Source organism: Chrysemys picta, chromosome 1, assembly GCF_011386835.1.
Source record: "Chrysemys picta bellii isolate R12L10 chromosome 1, ASM1138683v2, whole genome shotgun sequence".
Classification (NCBI taxonomy): Eukaryota; Metazoa; Chordata; order Testudines; family Emydidae; genus Chrysemys; species Chrysemys picta.
Window position 1 is genome coordinate 298,114,296 of NC_088791.1, and position 19,252 is coordinate 298,133,547.

A 19,252-nucleotide genomic window follows, 5' to 3' on the forward strand; every position below is an offset into this window, starting at 1 on the left:
CTCTGGAGCGAATACCATCTGGTCCTGGTGGCTTATTACTGTTTAATTTATCTATTTGTTCCAAAACCTCCTTTACTGATACCTCAATCTGGGATAGTACCTCAGATTTATCATCCAAAAAGAATGACTCAGATGTGGTAATCTCCCTCACATCCTCTACAATGAAGACCAATGCAAAGAATTCACTTAGCTTCTCTGCAACAACCTTGTCTTCCTTGAGCGATCCTTTAGCACCTTGATCATCCACTGTCCTCACTGATTGGCAGGCTTCCTGCTTCTGATGTACTTAAATGTTTTTGCTGTTAGTTTGTGTATCTTTTGCTAATTGCTCTTCAAATTCTTTTTTTGCCCGCCTAAATATACTTTTACACTTGACTTGCCAGAGTTTATGTTCCTTTCCTTTTTTCTCATTAGTTTAATATTAAAAACAGTTCAAAACTGATTGGGGGATTTATGCAATGCTTTTGACTATGAAAAGCAGTTCCTAGTGGAAGGACAAGGGAAAGTTAAAAACACCTTTTCTTTGATATTCTGAATATATTTGTTAACTTTAAAAAAAAACAACAACAACAAAAACCAACTCCTCCTTGGACTTAGTTCCTTTCTACATCCTGTCTGCCACAAGCCTGGCTGGCCTTTCAGCTGCAGCTTGTGGCTAAACCACCACCGTCTGTTGAAAATATCTAATTATGAGACTAATATAGCTACCACCCTCTTACCACCGCCCCGCACCAAAATGCAAAGAAAGAAATGAACATGGCTGCTGAGACACAAGCTGCAGCAGAAAGGGTAGCTGGGCTCATGGGAGATAGGCAGAGAGGGGCAGCTTACAGTTACCATTTTTACCCCTTCCTTCCCTCCTTTCCTCTGGAAGGTACAGGCCAAACTGCAGGAAAGTAATTCAAATCCTTCAATTCCCATCCCCCCTCAACCTCACCTTCAGTCACATCTAATCAGCTATTCCCTCCACATCTTTGCCCCCTAAATAAATAAATTCTAGCTCAATTAATCTCTCCACACCAATTTCCTCCTCTAAATTTATTCTCCCACCAAGCCAGTTAATGCATCTCCTCTCAAAAATCAACTCTCCTCTTCTCCTAAACAAAATTAATGCTGTCTTTCAAATTACACTGCATGCATTATCTGCCCCTCTAAAAATCAATAAAATCATCCCTGTTTTCACCTCTTTAAAATAATCAGTCCCCATCTCTTTTTGTGAGGCCCCTAATGCTACTGCCCCTTTTCTGGTGTTCTCTTCTGATTGCCAACAGCCTTTAGCCTCCTAGCTCCTTCAGTACCTAAGCTAGCGCAAGATAAAAGCATAGCCTCTTTCCTTCTACAACAGCACCAAGGCACCCTTTGTTCCCTCACTCCTCATCCCTCTTAAAAGAGGAGCAGCTCAGAGGCTGTTTTGCTTCTTATTCCCCCTTTCTTCCTGTGGAAACAGCAGAAGCTCCAGCAATTGCACTTTTCATTCTCATTTGCTCTCCTGAAACAAAATACAGCTATTGACACCTGAGTCACTTTCCCTTCCACTCCCATTAAAAGTGCAGTAGACACCTGGACTGATCCTACCCTTGCATTTTCCCTGCCAGGTATTAACTGAGCAGGACATCCAGCCAGATTTTGGGAGAGGACATGTTCCCCTCATGCCTCTCAGTGGTCAGTTATATGAAATCATTAATTAGGCTCTGTCATGTGTATGGATTTCCTATTTTTATTACTCTGCTTAAATACACAACTTCATATATCACTGCTTATGACATAACACAAAGATGTCATGATGAGCACAAGAATTCTAGATAAACTGAACAATGTGCTCATGTTAAAGCTGCTATTAAAATCTTCAACGATTGCATTTCCTGACTAACTTCAACTGTGCAACCCTAACGCAGTTATCTGTATTTAACAGCATTTTTAAAACTGTAACATTTATAGTATCTTTTTAAAGTAGGAAGAATTATTCATTAAGCCTTCTGGTTCTAGTCCTGTGGAGAGTAATAGCACTCAATTTCAGGAAATATCTTTTCAAGAGTGACAAAGAATTAACATTTTCTGTGATGCTCATAAGATGACTCTTCAAACTTCCATACTCAGGCCTCAATTTCCTAATGCTAATCATTGTTGGCAAATACCTCAAGGGTTACAAGCAAAAGCACGACTATTATTTCTAGCACCTTTCTGCTAATTTCTTTTTCATGGTTTTAATATAAAAATTCCAAATGGAAGACACTTTTCACCTTTACCCAGCAACATCCACATATCCCACAAATGAGCAACTTTTAGCACTTACTTGACTGTACCACAGCTTGGGTCTGTGCAGAAGTGCCCGATGCTATGTTAGTCAGTGCCCACGCAGCTTCAAATTGTAATGAGGGACTGTTTAAAAAAAAAAAAAAAAAATTAAGTCAAGCAGTAATTTGAAGTGTGCTCATTAGGCTATTATATGGTTGCCCTCTACAGCTATTAGCTGTGTCTATATATAGAAATTGCAGAATTTAATACTGTATTGTGTAGTTTAAAAAAAAAAGACTAGACATTTCAGAAGAATTGAGAAGTTTAAGGGAATGGGAAAAAAAATTATACTTGCCAAAGCCTCATCTACTACTCCTCACCACTGAAAACAAGCCAATTGATTCTGTCCCTCCCACAACTAAGGCACCTCCCCATATTTGACAGATCCACACACTGCGGAGCCTGCCCCACACACAGCTGATACAAATACCCCTTCCCCTAAGCTTTGGGAGGGAGGAGAGACCAGCACTGGGGGATCTTTGTCCCCCTCTGAGGCCTGGGGGGAAGGTAACATCATTGGGGGATCTTCACTGAGTGGGGAGTGGAGGGGCAGGAGCTGCTACTCCACAGCCTGCTCTGACTTTGCATGCTCTAACCCCATGCATTCCAGTGAAGTGGAAGGGAGCACTAGTTGCTCCACATGCTATGGGACCAGTTGTTAATCACATGAAGCAGCTCTGATTGGCCTGTGGAGCTGACAGGGGTCGGACAAGAGAGTGACAAGCGTGCAGAAGTATGGGCCTGTACTTGCCATTTCCAAAACCTGCCAACATTTGTCTTACATATCTTTAAGATCTGCAACACTCCTCCCCACCACACATGCTATACTTATTGTATTGACGACCATATTTCTAGCCAGGGATTCCATCCACTGCCATGTCACTCCTTAATTAGTTGGAAAAGTCCATTATCTTTCCCCAAGGGATGAGTGTGCTGCCTCTGCAAAGGGCCCAGAGAGCAAATACCAGAAATATAACCAAACTTCTTCCAATTCCCCCTGCCCTTGTTGAAATCACTACAGAAATTCAGTCCTATGTTGTTGGTTTTTTGGAGGGGGGGGGGATTGGTTCAAAAACAGGAGTTTGTACACAGTTAAAGCAAATACTGACAATACAGGGGAGAAAATAACTGTCATGTAACATCTTAAATTATCATACAGACCATTTCAGGTTTTAACCTGGCAACTGAAGTCTTTTAGGGCTGGTCAGCTCAATGTGTTTGTCCTGTAGAGTGGGGTGAGGAAACAGAAGCAGGCTGTTCTCAGCAGAACACCCATTATGGAATGCCCATAATCTCTTTGTGCAACAGAGTGAATGTTTGAAAGCAAGATGCAAGGGTCCTTGGTTTTGCCACATTTTCAGTGGGGATTGTGGGGTTTGGTCTGTTTTTTTCTATAAGTGGTAGAGGAAACAGTTGCATTGGCTAACATGGTGTTGGTAATTTCACTGTAAAATATCGTAAGTATCTAGAACAGCGGTTCTCAAACTGGGGTCCATAGACCCCTGAGGGTACTCCAGGGGGTTTGTGAGTCCTGTCCGGCTCCAAGGGGTCCGTGAGTCATGTCCAGGGCCACCGGCTCCACTGATCAACTCCTCACCCTCCCTCCCAGTGTCTTCTGCACACCACGGAATAGCTGTTCAGCGGCGTACAGGAGGCGCTGGGAGGGCGGTGGGAGGAGCGGGGATGGGGAGCGCTCGGGGAAGGGCAGAAAGAATTGGGGAAGAGGGGTGAGGGCGTGGGTGAGGCCTTGGGAAAAGGGGTGGAGTGGGGGCAGGGCCTGAGCAGGGGTTGAGCACCCCTGTGGAAAATTAAAAGCCGGCTTGGGGGGCTATGAAAATTTTTAAATCAAAATGGGGGTCCTTGGGTTGCTAAAGTTGGGAACCACTGATCTAGAAGGTATTAGATATATATTATATTCATTTTTGACATTTGCATATTTCTTATTTCCAAAAAGAAGACATCTGAAAGGAAGAAAAAAACATAGCACAGTTTCAACTTTGACTTATTTTTAGAAATAACCATCTCTAAATGGACTACTTTGGATGGCCTAAGATAAACAGCGCATTTATGCTCACTAAATTACAGAATAACTGGACCAAACAGACGGACTGGTCATATAAACACAGTCCTGGCAACTATGTGGGTAAGAAGAGTCCAAAATATCAAGACTGAAGGAAAAAGAGGCTGACCCAAGACATGGTGAGATGGAAGACCATTAGCATGTGGTGTGTTAGAGGATATGGCACTGAAGAGAGAAAGAGAGAGAGAGAAAAAGAAAAAAAAAAAGAAAAACACGAACTCCTACAAGAGACCCTATTTGATAAGATTAATGAAAGGACAAAGTTCAGAACAAATTTGTCACAGGAGCATTGTAATGCAAAAGCATCACAGAACTGGTCTGTCCCATATCACTGATTGCCAGTAAAATGCCATCACACTTCCACCAACAAGAGCAGGGGAATATAGCCTGTTAAAGAAGCTCTGTGGATCAGTTAGGAATATGAGTGTATATAGAGTATTTATTTTCCCTGAGACCATGCATGTTGCATCTGACATGTGCCTAGCCAAATACACAGTAGTAGTTTGGTAAAGAGTTGTGTGTAGACTGTGGTTAAAGGGAGTGATGGAGGGCTAGCATTTATACAAGGGGGCAGAATTAAGGTTGCAGTGAACGGTATGGTAGTTGTGATAATCGTAAGATGTGTGCGTGTGGTTGGAGGAGTACAGGGTATGTATTATTAGATGACTTAACTTTTCATTTCCTTGCTTTCACTGATTTGTTTCAGGTATGTTGCACAGGTAGCAACCCTAACTGCTTCTTGGAGCTTTTTGTGAAATAGCTTCCTAGATATGTTCATTCTTAATTCGAGGTGGTGTAGGAAAGGAATGGGTATTGTGGACACAAAAAGGTTAAAAGAGCATCTGCTAACAGACAATAGCTGTGCATAATCGCTTCTGTTGTACGAGAAAGTGACAGTAAATCATGGCTTCTAGTGGAGGTTTTACATGCACCCAACCTCCATCAATCAGGCTTCTGTTCACTCAGTTCCCCATTCTCCCCATCAGTCAGGTCTGTATGTACAGTGCATAAACTTTCAATTATAACATGAAGAGCAGCTAAAAATGACCCTAACTACAACTTTAAGTTTTTAACTACCTACTGCATCAGATCTATATCCCTACTCAAATTTTGTAGACAATATTTTAAAAGATATGGATCACAATAAAAGAACTGCCCAGGAAAAATTTCATCCAGATCCCAATTTCAAAGACTCCCTATACAAATTTACAAAGAAGCCATAAAAAACTACACAGAAAATGGACAAAAATCAACTGTGTGAAATGTCACACCAGTTGGACATCTACTTTTGCAGAAAAATGGGCGCTTATAGCCCATTTTATAATGCAACCCTAATTATGAAATTGTTACCAGGCATTTCCATAATAGCTGGTTTGCTGAGCAAGTCACAAGCAGGGCCTTGTGTATTCTATGATTCTGCAGCTGCAGAATGGCATCCAAAATCTGTTTGCATTTAAAAATGTTTCTAATTTATGGTTGCAGAAGTAACCTTGAAAACTCAAAGTGAGTGTAAACAAATACAGTGATGCCTGCCTGAGAGTGAAGAGAGTCTGAAACGATAGCTGAGGGTTTATGAACTGCCCCAACTCCCCAATCAGAGCCATGGACTCCATGATTCTGTGATTGTGCAATTTGGCATTTTTCTAAGGTGTTCCAAGGAATTCACCATATCCCTCTGAACTCTGCCCTGCTGGGACTTGCCTGCAGCTGTCTTTTGTTTTCCAGCTTTCCCTTCAAAGAGAAGTTAGATAGCAGCACAATGCTCCCTGTACTGTTCAGTGGAGCCAGAGCTGAAGTCCACCTTGCAGAAAGAGCGAAGGGAGCCAGAAGTGTAGGCTGCTGAAACAGGCAGCCTGGGGAAGAGTGCAGCAACCAAGATCAATGATGCTGTGGTATTTGGTCCCACTGTGCCCAGTATACATGGCCATGGTCATAAGTTTGCATCTGAAATAGTGCTGCCTTTTAATCATAAAACTTAAGGAAAGGGGGAAAAGAAAAAAAATGTTTACTTACTTATCATCCCTTTCTAGACAGTTGACCAGAATTGGTAAAATTCCAGATTTTATTAAGTCATCAATAGGTGGATTTCTGTCACTGGATAACAGTTTTCTGTAAAATTAAGTAAGACAGATGAGTAAATAACATCATCAAGGAAAATTTCTGTAGCAACTGTGTGCATGTTGCTGGGTTTTTTTACCTTGCAGCTTGGACAGCACTCAACTGGATCACAGGGTTATCACTTGTGGCATTCTGCAATACAAAAATAAACAAATTCAGAAATCCATCAAATGAGCCTTAAATTCTGAATTCAAGAAACTGAAGATATTAAGTTTAACATACCTGCAATATAGCTTCTAGTGTTACATTTTGCTTGAAAAGAAAAAGAGATCATTTAGCAACAAATTACTAAAATTACATTTAATGCTGAAACATTCTAGACTAAACATTTGAGCAATGGTGAGCAGTGTCACTCCACTACTTCGTTGGAGTTGTAACTGCTCGGATTTGCCTTTTCTGTCCATCTACAGGCATTTTAAAAATGAACATAAGACTCAAACTCAAGTGAATAACAGAACAAAAGTCTTCTAGCCACTACCAAAGAAACTAAGTTTTAGAAGCAGATTCAGAATCAAGCAACTTACTGCTTTAAAGTCAGCATCGACATCTGAGTCTTCTAAACTTTCTTCTTGAGGGACATTTCTTTTTTTCAAAAGATGTTCATCTCTTTTGTTCTAAAGATATTAAAGACACTTTAATGCTTATCAATACTGACTAATCAAACAGAGGCACTTAAAAATAATTTACATAAGATTGTTTACATAAAGAGATTTGGAACTCCAGACTGATTTGACAGTAGGGCAGCTGTAAGTCACTCATTTTGTCTTAAGCTAAAATGGATTTGAATCTATATATAAGCATGTATCTTGTGAACCATGACAAAATACTACAATCCGTTGCATAAAATAGATAGTTAACACCTTTCAGTTAAAAAGTGTCAATATTTTACATGGAGTTTATAGCACACATAGCTCTGCCTCAACAGTCACTTAAATTAGAAATGAATAATGATGTCCTAGTCAAATAAGACTAAAATTAGTTTGTAAATAAGACTATTACAAGCTGCTCAGATATCCTGATTACATCTATTTTAATCCTAGGTGTAAACAAACATGCTCCAACACACTGGCACTGATAGACCCTGGTCACTGCAGCATTAACAACAGTTTCTACTTATAACACAGTACCCTGCAACTTAGTGCTTTGTTTAGTAACTACTCAGATGAGCTTCTCTGAATAAGCTGCATTTTCAATGTTAAAGCATCCACAAAATATTCACAGTCTGCTTAATCAGCTTGCTTACTACCTTTTATATTCTAAGTTTTCTACCTTTATAAGAGGAAAAAAATCAAATAAAGGTTTCGACTATGCCAAACAAACATGTTTTATTTGTAGTTTTGAGATTTTTATTCCAAGTTTGTTTATTCACCAGAAAAAAATTCTCTTCCACAGAAAAAACTCTCTCTTCCACATTTTAGACATGACACCACCGACTTCCTGAGGAAACTACAATGCATTGATGTTCTTCCTGAAAACACCATCCTGGCCACCATGGATGTAGAAGCACTTTACCAATATTCCACATGAGGATGGACTACAAGCTGTCAGGAACAGTATCCCTGATGAGGCCACAGCAAGCCTGGTGGCTGAGCTTTGTGACTTTGTCCTCACCCACAACCACTTCAGATTTGGGGACAACTTATACCTTCAAGTCAGTGGCACTGCTATGGGTACCCGCATGACCCCACAGTATGCCAACATTTTTATGGCTGACTTAGAACAACGTTTCCTCAGCTCTCGTCCCCTAGTGCCCCTCCTCTACTTGCGCTACATTGATGACATCTTCATCATATGGACCCACGGAAAGGAGGCCCTTGAAGAATTCCACCTGGACTTCAACAATTTCCACCCCACCATCAACCTCAGCCTGGACCAGTCCACACAAGAGATCCACTTCCTGGACACTACAGTACAAATAAGTGATGGTCACATAAACACCACCCTATACCGGAAACCTATTGACCGCTATACGTACCTACATGCCTCCAGCTTCCATCCAAGACACATCACACGATCCATTGTCTACAGCCAAGCCCTAAGATACAACCGAATTTGCTCCAACCCCTCAGACAGAGACAAACACCTACAAGATCTTTATCAAGCATTCGTAAAACTACACTACCCACCTGGGGAAGTGAGGAAACAGATTGACAGAGCAAGACGGGTACCCAGAAATCACCTACTACAGGACAGGCCCAACAAGGACAATAACAGAACACCACTGGCCATCACATACAGCCCCCAGCTAAAACCTCTCCAGTGCATTATCCACGATCTACAACCTATCCTGGAAAATGATCCCTCACTCTCACAGACCTTGGGAGGCAGGCCAGTCCTCGCTTACAGACAACCCCCCAACCTGAAGCAAATACTCACCAGCAACTACACACCACACCACAGAAACACCAACCCAGGAACCTATCCCTGTAGCAAACCTCGTTGCTTACTCTGTCCCCATATCTACTCTGGCAACAGCATCAGAGGACCCAACCACATCAGCCACACCATTAAGGGCTCATTCACCTGCACATCCACTAATGTTATATATGCCATCATGTGCCAGCAATGCCCCTCTGCCATGTACATTGGCCAAACCGGACAGTCCCTCCGCAAAAGAATAAATGGACACAAATCGGACATCGGGAATGGTAACATACATAAGCCAGTAAGTGAACACTTCAATCTCCCTGGTCATTCTATTACAGATTTAAAAGTCACTATCATTGAACAAAAAAACTTCAGAAACAGACTTCAAAGAGAAACAGCAGAACTAAAATTCATTTGCAAATTCAACACCATTAATCTGGGCTTGAATAGGGACTGGGAGTGGCTGGCTCATTACAGAAGCAGCTTTTCCTCTCCTGGAATTGACACCTCCTCATCTATTACTGGGAGTGGACTACATCCACCCTGATTGAATTGGCCCTGTCAACACTGGTTCTCCACTTGCGAAATAACTCCCTGCTCTCCATGTGTCAGTATATAATGCCTGCATCCGTAACTTTCACTCTATGCATCCGAAGAAGTGAGGTTTTTACTCACGAAAGCTTATGCCCAAATAAATCTGTTAGTCTTTAAGGTGCCACCAGACTCCTTGTTGTTATTTTAGACATGGTCTATCTTTTGTTCTGTGCATAGTTTCCTGCAACTGTACTATATTTCCATCTTCATTTTGGGTTAAAACATTTAAAAAGCAAACTACACTGTCTTAATTACAAAAACTCTGATTCTCCATTATGCAAGCAATTAAAGAAAGACACTTTCTCCCCTCCAAACTATCATCTGCTATGGTGTCACACTATATCTCAAAAGAGCACCCTGTAACCCCCATATTCATCATTCATATAGGATTGTGATATTTCATACAAAGCATGCCTTATAAGATATCATACGAAAGGTCATGATGTGCTGAAACCCACTGTTCTGTCAAAATATGCATATCATTAGTGTGTAAGAAATTATGAGATTCTGCTGTCTGGTTGTTATTGAAATATGTTGTGACTTAGGAGTCACCCACTGCTATTTCTCCAGTGACAACAAAGGAGGTGACCCACACCCAGGTGGGCGTTAAATGACCATTAATCAGCAAGGGAGTTGTAAACAAGAGATATACAATTCTGTAAGAGAGTTGCACAAGCATCACACAATGGGGATTGCTCAACTCTATGAGGCCTTGTCTACACTGGCAAGTTACTGTGCAGTAAAGCAGCTTTCTGTGGAGTAACTCCCAAGGTGTACACACTACCACGCCGCTTACGGCATGGCTACACTTGCAGATGTAGAGCACTTTGAGTTAAACCAGCCTTCGTAGAGCGCAGTAAGGAAAGCGCTGCAATCTGTCCACACTGACAGCGCACTGGCGTGGCCACATTAGCAGCTCTTGCAACGTCCACAGAGAGCAGTGCATTGTGGTAGCTATCCTAGCATGCAAGTGACTGCAATGTGCTTTTCAAATGGGGCGGTGGAGTGGAGTGTATTGTGTGTATGTGGGGGGAAAAAGAGTGGGTTTTTGGGGGGCTGAGAGCATGTCAGCATGCTGTCTTGTAAGTTCAGAAAGCAGCAGACCTCCCCCTCTCCCCCCCCCCTCTCTCTCTCTCACACACACACAGCATTCCACAGTAATGGTTGCTTTGTCTCAGAGCAGATAAGCATGACGGCTGTCAAACAGAGCTTTCAAAGGGCATATCCAACACACAATGACAAGAGTGGCCACTTGACTTAAGGGGATTATGGGACGTTTCTGGAGGCCGATCAGAGCGCAGTAATGCAACACCTCGTTCACACTGACACTGGGGTGCTCCAGTGGGGGCGCATCAAACATTATTCTACTCGCCGAGGTGGAGTACCAGGAGCGCTCTAGCCGTGGAGTCAGAGCGCTCTACGTGCCTTGCCAGTGTGGACGGGTAGTGAGCTAGTGCGCCCGGGGCTCCTTTAATGCGCTGTAACTCACTAGTCTAGCCAAGCCCTTAGTGTGCAGAAACTCCTCAGTTGCAGTGTTATCAAAAAAACACCTTGACGAGAGTGGTAAGCCTTAAAGCGCAGAGGCTCCAGCACTATATTGGCAATGTAAACACATTACAGTGCAGAAAGCAATCAACTGGCCTCCAAAAGTGTCCATAATCCCTCAAGTGTTCTTGTTTTGAACTGGGCTGCCCTGGAGACATGCTCCCCTCTCCTTTCAAAGCTCAGTTTCTGACAGCCATTGCATGCTGTGCTGATCTGCTCTGGGACACAAAGCAAACCATTAATGTGGCATGCTCCTACTGTTGAACACAGAGAGAGATAGAGAGAGGGGGTGTGTGTGTGAATGTGAGAGAGAGAGAGATTGCTGTACAGAGAGCTGGGGACGGAGGCTGTGGTTTCCCCCTCCTCCTGCCTCAAGACTGGTTGCTTCCTGCTGCTGTTTGAACTTACAAGACAGCATGCACACACTCTCTATCCCCCAAAACACAGTCTCCCCCCTCGTACCCCCATACACACACACACTCCCTGTTACACACTCTGCCCCCCCCCCCCGCCTTCAGTTGAAAAGCAGCTGGCAATGTAGTAGGATGCCCATGGAACAATGGGATTGGGAAACCTGCATCATGTGATGCTGTGCCTGCCCCATGAGGCATTGCAAACCCTTCCCAAAGCACCCTGCGGCCAGTTGCACAGTGGGCTAGCTACCACAATGCACTGCTTTCTTTGCCCTTGCAAGAGCTTCTAATGTGGATTAGAAGCACAGTGTGGACATGCAACAGCTGTTTAATTCCAGCGTTTTAATAAAAGTGGTATAACTTGTTGTGCAGAAACTTGCCAGTACAGACATATCCTGATTTAGCAAGGCCCACCAGGACATGCCTGGGCTAGTATTTTCCAGGCATATGGACTGAGGGTATAAAATAAGAGAAAATTGCATCATGCAATTACCTTTCTCCTCCCCCATTTACACTGACGGCAACAAGAATGCTGGGAAGACAGAGACTAGAACTGAGGAGACTGGTCCCAGGCTTAAAGGGAAAGCCTGCATATTAAGGGCTGTAACCTACCTGCAACATCCAGTGGGGTGAGAGAAACTTCTTGATGTAAATACTGCTTAGTTTTAGGATTTAGCCTGCATGTTTACTTTTTATTTTCTTTGGTAACTAACTCTGACCTTTCATGCTTACCACTTAAAATCTATCTTTCTGTAGTCAAACTTATTTTAATGTTTTATCCTTACCAGTGAGTTTATCAAAAGTGCGTGGGAAATCTATTCTGTTTACAAAGGCTGATTCATGTCCATTTTCCTTTGACAAAGTGGTGAACTAATTAATAAGTTTGCACTGTTCAAAAGAAGGTCTTGAGCAGTGCACGATGGTGTATTTCTGGTGCAAGGCTGGGGGCTTGGGAGACTTACTAGTGTTTCCCGGCGTATCGTTCATGAGTGGCTTGGAGAGTGTTTATGCAATGTAGCTGGGTGAGCTACTGCATGCTGGTGGCTGAGTGATAATTGCACCTCGAGGTGTTTGCTCTTTGTCACTAGAGCAAAGCATTGTGAGAGCCAGCCTAGACTAGAAGATTAAGAGGGAACAGAAGTCCCACAGTTTGAGGTTGTACCCTATGGATCCTGTCACAGTTATACACACCTTACTGGATATGGTGACTATGCCCTTATTGCCTATTTATGATGCATAAAGATAGTTCAGGCTTGATTTTATTTAGATGTTTTCTGTATTTGATTTTTACATTAGAAAAATCATGCCATTATTTCCCTTTCTTTGGTTGAAGGATTCTTTAGACAACTCAAGTTAAACAACATCATAAGTTGTACATGAACAGAACAGCTTTCCCACTCCTCAACTGGGATGGGGGAATAACAGTATGTTAAGGCTTTTCCAACCAGGGAATGAAACAAGCCCCAGGACTGAAAAAACCCATCTTTATCCATCACAGAGGTTTAGTAAAAGGCGTAAGTTTATTTTCCTTTGCAGTTCATGTGACACTACTGCTAGAAGGCCCATATTCTACTTCAAGAACCAGGCTAGTTGTGCTTTGGAAAGCATAACCTGTATACATGCCAAACACAAATCAGGAGGCCCAGGACAGTTTTCACAAACATACTAACAGTTTAATTTCTCTCCAGGCTATAATTCAGGGTTAGAACCCCCAATTTAGCAGTCAGGTTTTATCTGCATTACAAGAACCATCCACCTACCAAAATTGTCTGCCACAGCAAAGGGCCCTATGATGAGAGACAATCAAAAGCATGGTGGTTCTTATAGTGCAAACAGGCCCTGAGTGTTTTAAATTTCTTTGTGAGGTTTAATTGTGAAAATGTTAAAAATGGGCATTGTGCACACAAGCCATTTTAGGCACAAACTAAAGGACTGAGTCAACGTACAGGCTTGTGTCAAACGTTTCTACACTAGGCAAGCAACAGATGACTATGGTGCTGTTCTTTGGCTGAGTTAGTTTTTGACAAAGCATTTGCTTATATCCTTTTAAGCAGATACTAATACTACGCTGACTTGGTTTCAGCCTTGGCAATTCTTGAGTTGTGTAAATGTAACTGTCTTTCCTACTGCTTGCGTGAATCATGAGCAGCATGAAAGACCTGATTTGGGAAGGCTGTTTCCCCTGCTCAGTGGCAAGGACAGATCATTTAGGGGGGGTGGTAGGCTTCTCAGGTGCCCTTTCTCCCATCCTAAAGAGCTTGCATAAGAATAAACTCTATGGGCCGGGACAGTTCTAGAATTCTCTCCATAGTCCGATGTTGCTCCTTCAACCTGCTTCAGACAGGCACTAAAGCGGCTTGGAGTTGAAGCCACAGTGTTCTCAGTTTCTGTCTTCATGGGGACCAAAGGATCAAGCTTGCTGTTGAACTCTGGCGTACTACCATGAGATCACTAGGCCATCTCCCTTTTGCATCCTCAGCAATAGAGAACTGCACCTGAACTGTGTTGCCAACTCTCACAATTTCATAATTAATAATGAAATTTTGGCTCCTGCTGGAGCCAGTCCCATGAGGACACAAGCAGCTCTGACCTTCATGTGGTTTCCAGCCACATGGGGGGGGAGGGGGGGGAGGGAAGAGAGAAGAAGAAAAAAAAAACCCTTCTGACTGGCTGCTTTCCCCGCTTCCTAGGAAAGAGCAATCCAATCAGGGCTGCAGCCTGAGGCAGACAGGCCATTCCCCTACCCCCAAACTTCTTAGCTCCTGAGGGAAGAGGGAGCAGCTAAGACCATGTTCATAAGAGGGGCAGGAGGAAGAAGCTACAGAAAGCTCAATGCAGCTCTGCTCCTCCCCTTGCCTGTGAAAAATGGGTCAGTATGCCCTCTGCTCCTCCACTCCCCCTCTGTGCAATAGCAAGACTGGAAAGTGAAAGGATGAAGAACCCATGGAGCTGTCCTCCCTCAGACCTGGGAAGAGAGAGAAGAGGGGGATGAATAACCTGATGTTGCTCCACAAGGCCTAGGGAGGGAGAGAAGAGAACCCAATTGCAGTTACCCGCCCAGGTATAGGAGAAGGGGATCAAGAACCCCTGACCATGCAAGACCAGATGTGCACTGAAGTAGGGTTACTATACGTCCATTTTTTCCCGGACATGTCTGGCTTTTTGGTAATCAAACCCCCGTCCAGGGGGAATTGCCAAAAAGCCGAACACGTCTGGGAAAAATACTGGCCGGGCACTTCCCCTCCCGGGCTCCAGCTGCTCTGCTCCTCCCCAGACTCTTCAGCTCTGTTTAAGAGCCGAGCGCTCCGGCTTTGGGCAGCCCCCTTGCCTCCGGACCCCGAGCCGCGGGTCGGGCACTTCCCCTCCCGGTCCAGCTGCTCTACTTCTCCCCTGACTCTTCGGCTCTGTTTAAGAGCCAAGCTGCCTGAAGGCTACCGGCTTCGGGCAGCCCCCTTACCTCCGGACCCTGTGCCGCCGGAGCAGAGCAGCTGGAGCCCAGGAGGGAAGTGCCCGGCCGGGGGTGCAGGGTCCGGAGGCATGGGGGCTGCCCGAAGCCCGAGCGCTAGCGGCTTCACGGTTTGCTGGGCAGCCTCCAGACCCTGTGCCCCAGGGTGGGCGCTTCCCCTCCCGGGCTCCAGCAAACACAAGAGTTCCTTCGGGGGGACCAGAATAAGATTTTATAAATTTGGGAAGGGTGCAACATTCACACTGAAGCTGAGCAAGGGGAATTATAAAAAGACCCACAATATAATCTTCGGGGGGAAAAAAAATCATGATTTTGGGGGGAGGTCAGGCTTGTGATTTTTGAACTTTTGATTGGTAACACCATGAGCTACTCCTACACAAAAGAGGCAACTTCCCTGAGTTCCCGGAAAGTAAAATAAACTCACGGAGGAAGCTGGGTCAGAAGGACAGATATCAACTTTAACAAAAATCAAAAACAGCAAGCGAAGATAGGAGGAAATGGAAGTAGAGGCAGGTACGGGGGAAAAAATCAATTCATGCCAGTAATTCTTTTCTGTTTCAGAGACTACAATTCTGTGAAAACTGACACGCAGCAAGGCCTTCCAAGCAAAACTTAAATTTTGGTGCTAATTGTAGCTCTTTCATAATATTTCCTGAAACTAAACTAAAGCTTCCATAGGTGAGATCCTGCTGTATTATAAACACATTATTTTTAGCCTCCCCCCCTCCCTGACCATTGCAACAAAAAATAGTTTACTCTATACCTCACACATAAAAACTCATGGGGACAGCCTTTACTGGCCCTATCTACAGTAAAGAAAGTTTGCAAAAATTCCCTACTATTGTCAACACTCATACAGCTTCACCTATGGCAACAACTATAGGAGAACTAGATAAATTCATGGTGGTTAAGTCCATTAATGGCTATTAGCCAGGATGGGTAAGGAATGGTGTCACTAGCCTCTGTTTGTCAGAGGGTGGAGATGGATGGCAGGAGAGAGATCACTTGATCATTACCGGTTAGGTTCACTCCCTCTGGGGCACCTGGCATTGGTCACTGTCAATAGACAGGATACTGGGCTGGATGGACCTTTGGTCTGACCCAGTATGGCCATTCTTATGTTCTTAGCCTACAAGAGAGCAACTACTAGCAGTGTATACAAGGCCATTGTGACTGAAATGTAGAATGCAGTGTTACTGTAGCCTTGTTGGTCCCAGGATATTAAGAGAGACAAGGTGGATGAGGTAATACCATTTAGTGGAATTTTATTGTATTATATATTTTATTAAAAGGCAAAACAGACAAGAATTCCTATTTCTGTACACTCAACCATAACACCATCTCAGGAAGGTCCAAGTGCATTTAGACTACAAGAAACATAAGCAGTGAAGCTGTAACAAGCTTAACCTCAAGGCAGAGAAGTAGGCTACACTAAGACTCAACCTTCCAAACATTTTCTGGCCAACTTCGGACGTGACTGTCCTTGTCAGAAGATGCAAAGAGATGAGGAGGACAAACTATAAGGGGCCCCAATATTCTAATCTTTAATTAGTTCTGCTGCCAGTTATCACAGAAAAGGAACCACAGACTCAGCAACGGAAACTTTTTCCACACACACACACACACACACATATATAGGTTTACATACAGGAATATCGTAAAGAAAATAGCACTACTTTTCATCCCCTCTGTGTGCCTCCAGTTTAAGGCCCCAATATCCCAATATAATCACAATGCTTTGCTGAATTGGAGGACGTTAAGCAAAAGGCACATGATGGGGATGAAAAGTAGGCATCTATTCTCAAAACCAGCCCTCAGTTGATTTCAATGGCACTTAAGTAGGTGTTTTGTTTCATAACCTGTATGCAGGAAAATGTAAAGGAAGTAAGAATTGGGAGACAACTTTAGAATTTTCTTTAGATACTGATTTCTTTTGGGTTCTTTGATTCAAGAAATTATAAACTAAAATCTGAGAATTCAGAAAACAATATTAATAACATATTTGTATTAAGTTTACTGAAAGGGAAAACCAGGTAACGGATTCTGTTTTATTGCAAAATTGATCCTTCAAAACTCAAGCTGTGGATTGTTAGGCTTGGATCGGTCTCCTTTATGCCACTCCAGTGACAGGTTTCCTCACCAGGGAATCTCATGAAGTTCAGGGCTTACCCCACTAGCTCAGGGCTGACACAGAGCCCTATGCCATCTTCCCACACAGCCCCCAGTGTAGCTGTGCCCCCTGGGAAAGAAGGGAACATGGCTGCACAGTGCAGTGTGTTCTGGCTACTCTGGGCTGCTCCCCAAATTCTGGGCTGTAATGGAGATACAAAAGTGGTTAAACCTCTCCCTGTCTCAGGACCCAACTCAAAACTTGGGTGAAAGTCTCCCCAACAGTGTTTACATTCATTAGTTTTATTAATTTGGGAATGAGGATTGCATTCAACTGTTTAAAGAAAATTATATATTTAGGAGAAAATTGGACCTAATTTTCTCCAAGTGTTAACAGCCAATGAAAAACTAGGAGGACCAGACTAGAAACAGCTGAAGAATTTAGTGAAAATGGAGTATCTAAATTTAATGGAAGCAGAGACATCTATTTTCTAGCCTGCAAAAAACTGGTGATGGTAATCACTTTTTATTTGTAGGGTGCATAGTTGTTTTTTGGATGTGAAAACAACAAAACAGTTACATACCCTGCACTAGCTGTGGTTCTTCCAGATGTTGTTAGTGTGAATCTCATGCACGAGATCAGATTATTTTGAACAGCAATGTCCATTGAGGCCATGAAAGGGCCTTGTGACACCTCATGGTCCTGTGCAAGGCGATAAAGGAGGAGCACCCAGGATAATCCCTCAGTTCCCTTGCAATTAAATGCCATGGTAGCTGAGAATTGCTAAAGCGAAGATGGATTGTGGGATCCACAGTGATTACAACCGTTTGAATAGCCTCAACTACTATAGGGTAACCAACCGTGTTCTTCTTTTGAGTATCTTGTCAGTTTACATTCCACTGTTGGTGACTGGCAAGCAGCACCCTTCCTGGATGGTGGCATGGGGAGTATCAGCTCCATTAGAAAGATTGTCATACCACTCCCACACTTGACATCTGCTTTGGTAGCTAAGTCCAAGGCCTAAAGCTTGATAAGTCAGTTGGTTACTCCACATCGCCACTTTGCAGATCTCAATTGGTATATTCCTGAAGCAGAACAAGGATATCACCTGAACTCTGGTGGAGTGAGTCTTGATGTTCAATGAAAGAGGTACACCAGTCAAGTGGTAACCCAGCAAGATACACTGTGTTATCCACTTAAATATTATTTGTGATCAGATGGCCTGGCCCTCCAAACAGCCGGCTACAGCCAGAAATAAAATGGGAGACAGAATGGTTTGGTTCTGTCAATGTATTAATGTAACATACTGCTGACACCCAGTGTTGTATGTAACTACTTTTCCCCTGACCAAGAGTCAGGTTTCAGGAAGAAAACAGACAAGTTGATGGAATTCCATCAGATTCAGAGACCACCTTGTGATAAACCTTACACCAAATTTAAGCACCACCTTATCCCTATGAAGTGTCATGTATGGAGGGTCACAGCCATAAGCATTCGGCAGTCACTCTTTCTCCTGGCTAAAACAACCACAGCTAGGAAGAGTCTTCAGAGTAAAAATAAGTTAGGAGCACTCTAAAAATGGGCTTTAAGGGTGGCCCATGAGTCAAGAGGATGATGCTGATGTCCCAGGCAGCTGCAGCTTCTCTGGTGAGTAAGCATTTAACAGGGCCTTGAGGAAGTTTGATGCCATTGGATGAAAGTCAGAACTGCACAGGCAGATGGCAAGCCAAGTTCACTGTGAGATGAATCAATAGAACTGAACAGGCTGGAACATTACAAATGCAGCAAGTACTCAGAGAACTGTGGTACTGAAGCTTGCATGGGGTTCAGGAGCTGCTGACTTGCCCAAATCAGTTGCTCTTCCATTTTGATTAATAAGTTATCTGGTGGTGGTCTTCCTGCTCTGTATCAGGATCTCCTGGACATGTCTGGAGCAGTCCATGTGTGGCACTCAACCAACCAACATCCAGGCTGTCAAGTGCCAGGAGTATATGATTGTGGTACTGAGAGATCAGGTCCGGACAGTCTGGGAGCAGGATCAGCAATTAAATGGACATCTGCAGCAGGTCTGTCAGCCAAAACTGCCTCATCTAGGATGGAGCCATGAGAATAATAGTGGCTTTGTTTCTTGATTTTGGAAGTTACCAAGGTTATCAGGGGAAATAGACGGAAAGGCATAAAGGCATCCAGGACTCCACTGCAGAAAGAAGGCATCTGGCAATGATCCCAGGCTCATGCCCCCTATGTAACAAACGGACACTTGG

General features: G+C 43.4%; 1 protein-coding gene across 2 annotated transcripts in view; it reads right to left on the reverse strand.

Moving 5' to 3' along the window:
• KPNA3 (karyopherin subunit alpha 3) overlaps positions 1 to 19,252 on the reverse strand; it is an 83,690-nt gene that overhangs the window by 26,713 nt on the left and 37,725 nt on the right. For both annotated transcript variants that reach the window (XM_005287118.4, XM_065593992.1), the window contains 5 exons: positions 7,018 to 7,107; positions 6,716 to 6,745; positions 6,573 to 6,625; positions 6,389 to 6,484; positions 2,294 to 2,379 (listed from right to left, as the gene is read on the reverse strand). In XM_005287118.4, coding sequence (XP_005287175.1) covers positions 2,294 to 2,379; positions 6,389 to 6,484; positions 6,573 to 6,625; positions 6,716 to 6,745; positions 7,018 to 7,107 — 355 coding nt within the window. The remainder of the gene's footprint in view (positions 1 to 2,293; positions 2,380 to 6,388; positions 6,485 to 6,572; positions 6,626 to 6,715; positions 6,746 to 7,017; positions 7,108 to 19,252) is intronic.